The following is a 13368-nucleotide window of genomic DNA, read 5'->3' as shown; positions in this document are numbered from 1 at the left end:
AGGGAGAAAGGAACTGGGATCCTGAAGAGAATTCTACAGTGATATAAACTCCTCCCAAGAGTTCCACACCAGTGGGGATACACAGCGAGGCACTGTGTAAAGGAAAAAGATTGCCCAATAGGCTGCACCTCTCAAAGACTTCGTCACCTCCCCAAAATACCACCACAGAAGCAAGCCTTTAGAACAAAGCTTTTAGGAGACACTTGAGAGCCAAACTAGCCAGGCTCTGTGGCTCATAGTTATAATCTCAGCCTTCTGTGGGAAGAGTCAGGAAGATTGCAAATTTAATGCCAGAGTGGGCTATGTAGACTGTTTCAAAAACCCAAGGGTTTGGGTGGGAGCTCAGTAGCAGAGCTTGCCCAGCATGCACAAAGCCCTGGGTTTGATCCCCAGCATTGCAAAAGTGGTAAATCTAAGCTATAACAAAGTGCCGGGCCTGTCCAGATGGCAGGAAGGCCTCTGAGGAAGTAGAAAGATGAAGGCTGTAATGTCCGGCCTTGTTTCTGTCAGATTAGTGTTGTTGAAGGAAAAGACCCTAGAACATTTTCTATGTCTCATTCTCGGAATGCAAATCGCATAAAGGACACAACAAAGAGGCAGTCATCTGCAAGACGGAAAGGAGTCTTCACCAGACACAGAACGGTGCAGATCTGTATCTGAGCCGTCTAGTCTTTAGAGCAGCAGTTCTCAACCTGTGGGTAGTGACCCCTTTGGTAGTTGAAAGACCCTTTCACAGGGGTAGCATATCAGATATCCTGCATATCAGATATTTACATTACGATTTATAACAGTAGCAAAATTACAGTTATAAAGTAGCAATGAAAATAATTTTATGGTTGGGGAGTCACCACAACGTGAAGAAATGTATTAAAGGGTTGCAGCATTAGGAAGGAGGTTGAGAACCACTGCTCCAGAGTGACATGAAATCATGCCCTCCCTCCCACCTGTGGAGCTCTGTGATGGAGGCCAGGATGGCTAAGGCAGAGAGAAATTGGAAGAGGGTCAGATCCTTAAGAACTGGGTCCTGGTGCTGGTTCTATTCACGCATGTGGATTGAGCTAGTCACTTGACCTCCTCAGTCTGGAAATGCTTCGTCTCTTAAACATGTAGGTTAGGTGGAGAATCAAATGCGTAGACTAGCAGTAGCTAACACACACAGCAAACCTTACATTCCCCATAGTTCCTCTAACCATTTAACTCAGATTCACTGAGGCATATCATGCAGATGGCAGAATTTTTCTCCTTTACAGTTCTATGAATTTTGACAAATAGAGTCATTTTTAAAAGATTTATTTTATCTTATATATATGGGTGTTTTCCCTACATTGTGTGTGTGCAGTCCCTTGGAGGCCAGAGCTGCCATGTGGGTTCTGCGAACCAAACCCCAGTCCTCAGCAAGATCATTAGATGCTCTGAACCACTGAGCCATCTCTCAAGTCCCAGATGCAGTCATTTACTTGCACCAGGTCTACACACTCTAGAAACAAAACACTTCTGTCAGCCCAAATGCCTCCCCTCCCTTATTAAAGGAGGCCCTTCCTCTTCTCCCAACCTACATAACCAGAGCTTGTCTAGATCTACAGTTTTGGCTTCTCAAGATCAGTGTATAAATCATATCACATAAGACTTTGGAGTCTGCCCTCTTTCTAATGGCTTTTCAAATAGTAATTCATTAAATTTTGCTAGAATATTTTTGGGTAAGTACCATTATTACAGAATGGAAAGACATGGAAGTGATAAAAAAAAAAAAAACAAGATGTGCCAAACAAATACTACTTTGTATGACTTGAGTTACTTTTGTGATATGTACAAAATCCTCAATGAAAACTGTATTGAATGTGGCTCATGAGCATATCCAGAATTGAGTGTCAGGGTACAATGTTGACAGCTCTGTGGTCCTCCTCTTTAACTCATAGGATAATCTACCTCATTCTGGCCAGACAGAGAAGACTTGAGTGGGAAAAGGCATTTGGAAAAATGTGTTAACAAAAAGGCTGAAGATATCCTCTTAAGCCAATAGTATTTGGCCTTGAAGTCACTACACTATGACCAGTTGTTCTGTAAATGTAAAGAAACAAACATGGATATTCAAGGTTTTAAATACTAGCAGTTTCAGGATTGGTAATATTCAATTTTGGGTGTACACAAGAGGATGGCCAGACTCTTCTGGATGACAGGGGCTGCTCCACTCAGGAGTTAAAAAGAAGAGCTAGATTTCTTTCCAGGCAGTATTCTCCATTCAATACTAGCCCCGTGGGAGCCCCAGCTCATGCTTCATAACAGAACCCTCACCCTCCTGGATGTGGTCACAGCCCACAGTCTAACCACAGGGTTCCTCCCGGGCTCTTCTTCAGGGGGAAGACCTTGTCATCACTGCTTTGCTCTTCTGTGTTTAACCTTCTGTTATAGATGCCATCGATGGTGAGCAAAGGAGATTGGCTGTTGCTTAAAGTTTACAGCTTTCATGAATTTTTTAAGAAACAGATCAGGGGAGATTGCTGAAGCAAAGCAATTGTGCATGGGTGCAATATGGAGGTCCAGGAGTCCTTTCAATATTTAATGCAACCAAGGGCCTCTGGCAGCTAATCATCTCTTAATGGGGCTTGCCCTCTGGCCAGCTTGTTTCTGAGGGACTCAAATTTCTGGCTTCCAAACAAGTTATCACTCACTTGCTGAGTAAATACCACAAGCTGAAAGTGGCCCCCAGGCATCATTGGTCTTTGTTGGTCAAGTTTAGAAGGTCCCAGGTCAGCATAATTTGTCTTCAGACACCTGTGGTTTCAGAGCGAGCTAGATATTGGTATTGGTCTGTACTTAACCTTCCTGTGTGCCTCCACTAAACACTGAATGGAGTCTATTGGGGAACGGAATTGTAGAGTGAAAAGGGCTGTGTAAGGAAAGAAGAGACAATCAGAGGGAGACTAAGATAGGACTGGCGGTTGGAGTGGGTTCACACCAGAGAGATCTTCAGGGAGATGCCAAGCATCAGGATTAGTCCTGGACTGACTGCTAGGGCCTTCCTGAGGATAGTGGCTGCAGGGGAGAGGGAGTGGATGTGAACAAAGAAGGCAGACTGCACTTTGTGAGAAGCCAACAGAAGGGGACAGCTAATGGCATCACTTCCGTCTTCCATCACCCAGTGTCTCTAGGAAATGGGCTGTGCATTCCTCACTTACTATTACCACAGATAAAGATACTTTGTGTGTGTGCAAAGCAAGCAATAATGAAAAGGAGCCTAGGCTCTCAGCATGAAGAGAAGATGTGAAGCTGTCTTCAATGCCATTGTTCACCAATTTATACGTATACTTGACCAGAAACTTCTTTAATTTCACCAAATCCTAGTTTCCGAATGGAGGGAAACAAATTGTCAAGCCGTACGGAACTCTTCAACCCAATGACTGCAGATTGCAGACTGTGAATTGCCTAGTGAAGACATGAATTATGGCTAGAGAGATGGCTCAGCTGTTAGGAGCATTTGTTGCTCTTGCAGAGGACTCAAGTGTGTTCCCAGTACTCATATGGCAGCTCACAACCGTCTGTAAATCGTCTTAGGGGATCTGATGCCCTCTTCTGGCTTCCACGGGCACTACATGCATGTGGTGCACAGGCACATCCACATACACAAAGTAAAAATAAACATCTTTAAAAACTAAATTGTGTAGTTGTAGTGACTGAATTGCCATCATGTTTCAAACATAGTAAACTCATTGATTTCTAATTCAAAGGAGTTTTACTTTCAGTACTTTCTCCAGAGTTTCTTTTCTTAAAATACTTTTCGAGCTGATAGAGTTGGGGGATAGTGAACTCTGAAACAGAGCTGTAATTTTTGTTTTGATAAGATTATTCTATGTGAATCACTACCAAAATCATGAGGTGCCATGCTTTTCTTGATGTATTTTTCAAACGGAATCCATTTTTCTCAGCTTGCTTTGTTTTTGTTTTTGTTTTTTTGTTTTGTTTTTTGGAGTGCTTGGGCCTCAGACATTGTTCTTAATAGCTTTGTTGGGTTAGCCAAGTTGCAGTTAACAGCCTTCATAGTCAGCAAGTTCCTTTGATTGTTCATGATTATTCATGGTTTTACTGCCTTCTTTACCCTCTCTCCTTCTTCTCGGCCTCAGAAGAAGTGGGGACCCAGTGGCCAGGCTAAGATCAGTACTTCCTCAGTTGTGAACCAAGAAGTCTTTCTAGACCTCATTTCTGGGGAGGTGCATCCAACTCCACAGCCAAAGCACTGTGCAGGTGTGGTTCTGTGGAGTGGGCTTTCTGGAACATCTTAGAGAGTGCCTACCTGCAGGCTGAGTGTGATTTGGGTTGTATTTTAAGAGGTTAAGAATCTCATTAATTATTTTTTAAAAGATTGATTCTAAGTGTGTGTGTGTGTGTGTGTGTGTGTGTGTGTGTGTGTGTGCACATAAACATGAACATGAGTGCAGGTGTCCGTGGAGGTCAGAGACAACTGAACTCAAGTCCTCTGCAAAGAGCACTGTGAGCTTTTAATCACTGAGCCATCCCTCCAGCCCCAATTCTCTCTCTCTCTCTCTCTCTCTCTCTCTCTCTCTCTCTCTCTCTCTCTCTCTCTTTCCTGCACCAGACAACAAAACAAGAAAATTTTCTACATCTAAGCCAGGACTTTGTTTGATCTATTGTTAAGACATTTTAAGAGATTGGAGGTGGGATGAGAGCAGCAAATACCGGCCCCTCTTAGGGAATTTCTTCTCCCAAAGCAGCACACTGTGGGAATTTCTCCAAAAGCAGCACACTGTTGGATTTTCTCCAAAAGCAGCACATGTGAAAAACCCACCTTTTGCTCACCAACAATCCCATCAGCTAGATATAAATGCGTTAGTGTTGTTTCTCTTAGGGAAGGTAATGAGTTAACAGGAGACAGTAGCTGATGAGTTCTTAAAGCTACATTAAGGGCACTGGACAGCCAAGGACCTGAAGGTGGGAGGCTTCCTTGAAACGAGGGAGCATGAATCTGCCTTTAAAGAACTTTGGTTACAGGGAGATCAATCTTTGCAAGAGGCATGAATAAATTTTCTCTGGGTGAGAAGGTATGATTTGGCTTTCTGACTTTACATAGAACATGTGGTAGACCATCAAGAAGTGGAAGAAGTTTGTATGTGGCTCTGGGCAAACAGGCCAGTGTCTTCTCTCGAGAGTGGCAGTCAGGTATTTTGGGATAGCTGAATGGAAATTCTTTGTCAAAGGTGAGGTGCTAGCTGGTGATGGATGATTAGCAGGGCAAAGTGGTGGTGTGGAATTACAGAACCATGGCATGTTGCACTGAGAGTAACCAAGGGCTAATCCTAATCTTCTACATCCAACCAGTCAGAACAACAGGAACCGGCCTGGGAGGGTGGTTAATAACATATGAGAAACTAGAAACAGTTTATAAATGACAGATTCCAGTCAGCTTCCCTGCTCACTGGATTTCTATCTCCCTATCCGTTCCATTACTTGTCACACTGAAGGGCACTCAGTCTGTCCCAACCTGACTCTTGGAGCACACTCAGCACCAGAGACAGAAATTCAGATTCCCAGTGTCATACTCAGGGATCACATTCAATCTCGCAAATATTTAAGCAAGGCTGTGGGCCAAGCAGCATAGTACAGAACAAGTATCTCCTTGTACTCCACTGTGAGTAGATTGTAGTTCTGTTTGGCCTGGAAGCCATTGAGTGTCTACAACAAAACCATGACATCAATTTGCTACAACTGTGACTGTTTCTTTAGTGGGTCTATTCTTGTGACATGCCTCAAAATCCTGAGGAAACAGCCCCAAATGGCTGTGCAAGGTTGTTCTAAGTGGGCTTAGAAGACTTGTGGACCCTGCCTGAACTCGTAGTAGATCATCCCACCACTCATGTCTAAAAACAGAAGAAGAAACCATTCTTTATAAAACACATGTGAAATCCCCAAAGAGATCCTGAAAAGAAATAAAGTGAAAAGCAGGGAAAATCTGGCCCAAAGAGCTCAAGCAGAAAATAAATGACCTGATGGGAAAATGTGCAAACCAAGACGTGAGTGTCAGGACACAAGCGCTTTTCATTTGGCCGCTAGCAGATCTAGACAGAGCCTTCAGTCTGCTGCGTCACAATCAGTGTAGCTGTGAAGTCACTACAGCTGAAGAATATGGGAGTCCTGTGTGTTGATTCTTCCTCCAAGGGGGACACAATGCCTGGTGCGCACTGAAGACACAGAACAACACTGCAGAGGAGGAGCCAACCCTTGGAAGCCCTTACACATTAAGATTGTAAAGCAGTTTGACGAATGTGTACTTGCGTATTGACCTGTGACAACCTGAGGAAGCATCATATCCTTACCCACAGTCTAGTTAGGGAACTAGGACAGACAAGTGTTACTACTAGTCAATATTAGGACAGCTGATTTTTAGAGAAACAGTACTTTTAGAGCCCGAAGTTTCTGTCGGTGGAGAACACAGCGTGCTACTGTGGTACTCAAGCCGAAAGGAAAGTGTGGAGTCTTGAGAGATCAGTGCACCCCAAAGTGTTCAGATGTCTGGTTCTAGAAGGCTTCTCTCCCACAAATATATATCCATATGCTTTAGTAACTACAAAAGTTAAATCTATTCTCATTTGTTGAACTTCTCCGATGTTTGAACATGACTCTGAGATTTGAATCTCCAAGAAGGACCAAGCTGCAGGTTGGTGATGTATGAGTGACAACTCTGAGGGGCCCGTATGTAAAACCTGACACTTTGGTTCACACCTCAACATGTGTTGATCACAAACTGGATTATAACTTCAATATTTCCATAAAGCAAATGACTGTATGTTTCCCACTAAAATCCATACTCTAGTTCCAGGCTTTGCTGGAGCCTTCTCTACCATCCGGTTGTGCACCCCCTTTGAGCCTTTTGCCTTCCAGGATTTCTGAGAAACTCAGGGTGGTGCATTCATAAAGGGCTCCTAAAGAAAGATCTGCAGAGGAAGGAACCAGTTCCCTCCCCCAAACAGGTGCCTGTCTCAAACCCTACACCTTCCCAGAAATATTAGCGGACACTTGACCTCCTTGTTCAAAATTCTCCCTTCAGATGCATTAACACTATGACTTGGCACAGCCAGAAGACAAAGCCACAGTCTTCATTATGACCTGTCCCTCTGTAAGTCTTACTTTTAGCCCTGAAGATCTGCTTTTGGTAATGAGGAGTAACTAGGACATCAAGACACACACCGGAGCCAGCCATACTCCTGCCACCGTGACAATAAACTGATAGGATAGGAATGCTGTTTGGGGGAAGGAAGCGTGAGCTTTGGAACAGTTCCCCTTTGATTTTGCCCCGACTTTGTTTGTGTCGGACCCAAGCAGAGCTGTGTTGCGTTTAGGACATTAGTAGTCCCCAGTAAATGTGCGCTGTGTCGATGAAAAGGGCAGTGGGGACAGCTGGACTTTAGGCTTGTCTGTCCCATGTTTCAAGGTGTCATCTTGGGTAAATCCTAACCGGTGATGCAATCTCACTGTCTACAGCTCACTGAAGCACTATGTATGTTCATGACATTAGATGGAGGAGTGGGCAGATGTCTGTAAACTGTGGAAACTCCCCCAGTGCGTTCTCAGAGAATATCAATGAGACAGGAGTACCACGGGACAGGGAAAATGTCTTGGAAACGCATGTTCTCAGACCTTTCTGGAATATGGCCAAAGGGGAAGTGTACCCAGTTTGGGAAGCATCAGGGCCAGTCTCCATGTGTCCACAGAGCAGTCCTCATTTGCTGTGGTAAAAGCTGCCAGGTCCTGGGGCATCATTTACCCTTGGGCCATGAGTCCTTCTGAGAATCCAGAAATGTTGGGCCCTCCATGTGCTTCAGAAGCTTCTTTTTGTCAGTGTTCTGAGCACAGTGATGAAGGGTCAACAGGACCAATATTCACAGTCTGACTACACCATGCATGTAGTGTACTTCCTCTTGGTTGGTCAGGGTCTGTGCCACATCGGTTGTGGTCCCAGGAGGAAATGTCACCACCACTTTCAGCCACATGGGCAGAGACATTTCCTTTGTATAAGAAATCAGAAACCAATATTGAAAATGAAAACTGGGCAGCGATTCCAGTGGTGTTCACGTTAAACCATGGGGTTGTCAGTGTCACTCAGATCTAATTCAGGCCATTGAGTGACAGTGTGTCCTGTGGCCTCAGTAGGACCAGGGGTTGCCAGGATGAGAAAGGAGATCCTCAAGCCACATGGCTACTGCGCAGGAACCAGACAGCCTGATGAGTGACCAACGTGTAATGGCATTCTTTGCTCTACAATATAGAAAACCACCCACAAGTCTCCTGTGTCAGTCAAGATGCTGTGGTGTGCTAATGCTATTACTGGATAAGGCCACGGCTTGTCTTCTCACTAGAAGGGCATTTTTCTTTTAAAATAAATTTATTTATTGTGGTTAATAAGCTACATAGCACCTTATTGTGGAGGAGACTCTAAAGCTTGGAGTCTAAAAACACAGTTCATGTACCTTGGTTGCTTGTCAGTAAAATGGGAATAATAACTTTCATCTTGGGTACTACGAGACTGGGATGCAGAGCCCTTGCTTGTTATCTTGGTCAAAATTATCATGTTTATTAATAGGCAGGTCAATTCCTCCAATAGAAGGTATGTGAAGGCTTTTGTAAACCCAAAATGGACATCCACTTAATGGTCTCTACTCTTCTCGGGCTTTGAGGAAAGGAGAAGTGCAAATAATATTTGAAACATTGTTGTGATGAGTCTTTGCCCTCTGACTCTGTTACCTGAGATGACAGAGAAAGGATATACCCCTTGTAAGAACAATCTCCCCACAGCAACCTTCCACGCTGGTTCTAGATGACTGACACTCCTTGTTGATGCCTTTCCTGCCAGGTTGGTGGCCACACGATGCTGCCCATCCGCTGGATGCCTCCAGAGAGCATCATGTACAGGAAATTTACCACTGAGAGTGACGTCTGGAGCCTGGGGGTCGTGTTGTGGGAGATCTTCACCTATGGCAAGCAGCCCTGGTATCAGCTATCAAACAACGAGGTGTGCAATGGTTTGGGAGAGACCCCCCCAACACACACACATGCACGTGCACACACCACCACCACCACCACCACCACCACCACCACCAGAGCTGAAATCTAAGACATGCAGCCTTAGTCTGAGGGCTCTTGTGCTGGGAACCAGGGCACAGTCACACACTGCTTTGCTTGAGACAGCAGCTCTTCCCAGACTCATTTTAATAATTTTGGAGAAAAGGAGGTTTGTTGACCCAACCTTGCTCCCTCTAATGACAGGGCTGAGGAGTGACTTTTGTGCTGCTCATCTACAAATTAAGAGCAGCCTTACCGATCCATGCCCCTGAGTCTGGCAAACATCCTGTACTGTTCCAGAGAAGTTGCAAGGCCCTTTCATTTTTCAGATTTTACTAGAACATTAACTACTAGTGAGAAGCTCAAGCATTGGTTTGCCTCTTCCAATTCCTTTGCAAAATATAATTACCTGTTGGAATCCATGGGGATTGTTTCCAAGACCCCCCTGCAGACCAAACTTTAGAACACCCCAAGTTCTTCTACGGGATAATGTAGTATTTGCAAGTGACCTGGACTTCTCCAGGGTCATTTCCAGCTTACTTACAACAACAGTACACGTAGGCACAGTGTGAATAGCAATATGTTTAGGGAATAATGACAAGAAAAAAATGTCTGCACATGCTCAGTGCAGATGTCATTTTTTCAGTCTGATGTTGTCTGGGTGCACAGCTGGAGCCCATGGTGCAGCCAGCCATCAGCATATCTGTGTTTGAGGCACAGCATCTCGCTTGGCATCTCCTGTCCCTTTCAGATCCACGCCTGTCTTTTAATTCAGCTCTGATACACAGTGATGCTAATCACATCTGCTGCCAGGGGTTCCCTGTCAGTCAACACCTTACACAAAAGTAATTTGGGTTCTATCTCTAGCTGGTAAAACCTGAAACACGCAGGACTTCCTATGTGAACTTTGGATCTCTCTTTGTGAATAAATCAGGCCTTTGCCAGTTTTGTAAAACCATAGTGGCTCTCTTCCTTGTGAGAAAGCAGTAACAGGGTTTCCTTTGAGGCTGAGGCAAAAGGACCAAGAGTTCAAGGCTATCCTGGGCTACATAGCAAGACCGTACCTAAAAACAGAAAACGCATCTCTCACCGGGAATCTACAGGGGAAGGCTTGGTGAAGGAATAGAGAGGAAAGCTGCATGCTAGTACTACCATACAGGCACACAGGGAAAACTAATTCTAGAACTCTGCAGCATTGTACTGTGACTGCAGACTGTAAACATTGTATCTTCACTGAGTAACTACAATGAAATGTTTTAAAAGAACAAACAAACTGGTAACTGATTGGCAGCCCCTCAATAGGGTCTGATAGAGCCACCCAGTGGAATAATGTTCAGCCCCTTATAATGAAGATAGGATTATATGCTGAGCTGGAAGGGAGGACGTGGAAGCTTCCCTCCCAGTACAAAGACATGGTAAATGATTAAGGAGATACATGTACTAATTGTCCTGATATAGTCAGCACACATTGTATACATATAAACATATGTCTCAAATTGTCATGCTGGCCTCCAGAAATAAGCAGAGTGGTTTGACTTGACTTCTTAAAAAATTAAAAAGAGGGCCCTTCCTTGCCCCTCCTACACTGACATCCCACACCCATGGCTTTTCTCCCACTAACCCTGCTCTGGTCTCCCTCCAGGTGATAGAATGCATCACCCAGGGCCGAGTCCTGCAGCGGCCTCGCACGTGCCCCCAGGAGGTGTATGAGCTGATGCTGGGATGCTGGCAGCGGGAGCCACACATGAGAAAGAACATCAAGAGCATCCACACCCTCCTTCAGAACTTGGCCAAGGCATCTCCTGTCTACCTGGATATCCTGGGCTAGGGCCCTCTCCCCAGATCCACCCTCCCGATCCACTCCTCAGACTGGCCGGCACGATGAACCTCTTAACTGCCGCTGGGTGTCCTGACCTTGCTGTCTGTCCTTCTGACAGTATTAACAAGACAAGGAGCGGCTCTTGAGGGAAGCAGTGTGTACTTCTCCATCCACAGACAGTGTTAACTCGCTTCTGGCGTTGTCTCCTTCTCTCTGCCCATCCCCTTTGGTTTCTTTCTTTTTTTTGACCTTTCACCTTTTATTTTTGGTCTTCCCTGCTTCATGGTCCTCGGCCTCTCTCCTTGATCAATCTGGCTTCTGTATTCCTATTAACTGTACATAGACAAAGGCCTTAAAAAACCTAATTTGTTATATCAGCAGACACTCCAGTTTGCCCACCACAACTAGCAATGCCTTGTTGTATTCCTGCCTTTGATGTGGATGAAAAAAGGGAAATCAAACATCTGACTTAAACCGCCACTTCCGATGTACAGACATGGGGCATTTCTATGGATTCACTTCTATTTATTTATTTATTTATTTATTTATTTATTTATTTATTTATTATTTATTTATTATTTATTATTTATTTATTGTTACTCTTCTGATTGTTTTCTGATGGCTTTAGATTGTGTATAAAAAGGAAAAGTTGTATACAATCTATGACAATTTTGTCTGTGGGAGATGAAAACCAGAGAGAGAAGTGTTTCTCTAAACTACACGATCGAACTGAGACAACCAATGGGGTCATCTGGGGTCAGTCCCTGCTTAGGAAAACCCAGCAGCTGTTAGTGGTGAGGACCATGTTTGGCACCGTTCCCTGAGGACCTTTCTGAGGAGGAAAGAGGATGTTGAACTCTGCATCATGGACAGAGTTTCCAGTCACAGATACTGGCCTGCAGAGGAAAGAAAAGATGGCTTCCGTGGACCCAGATGACACGTCACACATTGAGACAGTGCATTGTGGTTGGGCATGATGGTAGAGTTGACGTGTTCCGCAAGGGTTATCTACCAAGCTTTTGTCAAGTTCAGTGGAAAAGAGGTAGAGTCTCACTCAGATACTGTTTCGGGGTCAGATGGGAAAATCTGAGTCCTTGATAAAGACAGGAGACACTCTCGATTCTGAGGAAAGTTTCTCTTACCTTGAATTTTTCAGACAGCAATTCCCTCCAGTCCCACCCTCCACTCTCACCTGTCTTAAAACTGTGCAAAAAACTGTGCATGGTCTTTGTCAATACCTATGTGCAGAAACTACTGCTCCAGCTGTGGTGGCCTAGGTAGGGCAGATCCATAAAAGGTCTAACTTATGCAGCTTAGGGAAGGTAACCAGATCAGCAGCTAAGAACACTCTACAGTTGGTGGTGATGAGCTTACCTAATAGGCATGCTGATACCTGGTGTCTTCATCTGCCTCAGACCCACAGGAGTGTGGGACAGGCAGAATCCATCCCGGAGGGAAAGGAAAGCTCTCTTGGGGGCAGCACCTGAGTTCACATTCAGTGTGTGCAGGTCAAGTCTCTTGCTCTGGGCTCTGTTTGGAAGAGTGTGGTTTCACTCCTATGTACTCATTGTCAGTATGCTGTTTTGTTATCTATACTCCATTAAAAAAAAGTAAAGAAGAAGAAGAAGAAGAAGAAGAAGAAGAAGAAGAAGAAGAAGAAGAAGAAGAAGAAGAAAGAAAAATTAAAAATTGACACTGTATGGCTAATGGGAGGCTATGTCCAGACTGAGCCTGGAGATATGCTTCTGAGTATGATCATTGGTTTTACTAAAAGAGTGTAAATTTAAATAGAAATTTACAGTCATTAGGGTAGTCAGTTAAACCAAGAGAGAACAGCATTTCCGTTTCTCTGTCCCCCTCTGTGAGGGGAAGTTCGATGAACTTGACATCTTTATAACATGAGCCAGATTGGAAAGGAGTGACTTCATTCACCTTAGCGCATTTTATTTGGTATTTATTTCTGAAGGTGCAAGAGCTCTGGGTAGGTTTCATCTGTGCCCATTCATTTCTGGAGCACTGTGTTTTCTAGTATAGACTTTGAAAGCAAGTTCTCACAACAAAAAATAAAAATTAAAAATTAAAAAAACTCAGTGTAAATTAACAGAGAACAGAAGGTGATCCAGGGGACCCACTCAAGGGAGGGGTCACATAAGGCAGATGCTGTGGTCCTTTCTGTAGCACTGGCCCATGGGAGATGGGAGTTACTTGTCCTCTTTGTCCATTAAAACAAACCCTCCAGAATACCTATAATAATATAATGAAAGCCATATCTCTGTGATATATACAGGCAGGTATATATCATATAAAGGACCCGTGGTACTGTCAAAACACTGTGGAAGTGTGAAGCGGTAAAGCAAGGGCAGATTTGTGTGTACATGCTGTTCTAGATTCCATCAGTGATGACCGAGGAACTGGCACAGGTCTGTCGCTCTGAGTCTGACCAGTTGCCCTGGGAGAAAAAGCTGCAAGTTGCTCAGCAG

General features: G+C 44.4%; 1 protein-coding gene across 1 annotated transcript in view; it reads left to right on the top strand.

Annotated features, from left to right (window-relative positions):
• Positions 1-12425, top strand: part of Ntrk2 (neurotrophic receptor tyrosine kinase 2) — a 341393-nt gene extending 328968 nt beyond the window's left edge. The window contains exons 17-18 of the mRNA XM_059262791.1: positions 8861-9019; positions 10712-12425. Coding sequence (XP_059118774.1) covers positions 8861-9019; positions 10712-10897 — 345 coding nt within the window. The 3' untranslated portion in view covers positions 10898-12425. The remainder of the gene's footprint in view (positions 1-8860; positions 9020-10711) is intronic.
• The last annotated feature ends 943 nt before the right edge of the window (positions 12426-13368 follow it).

This window comes from Peromyscus eremicus, chromosome 5 (genome assembly GCF_949786415.1).
Source record: "Peromyscus eremicus chromosome 5, PerEre_H2_v1, whole genome shotgun sequence".
In the NCBI taxonomy this organism is placed as follows: Eukaryota; Metazoa; Chordata; class Mammalia; order Rodentia; family Cricetidae; genus Peromyscus; species Peromyscus eremicus.
Note: the sequence above shows the minus strand (reverse complement) of the source record. Positions and strands in the feature narration are given on the sequence as shown.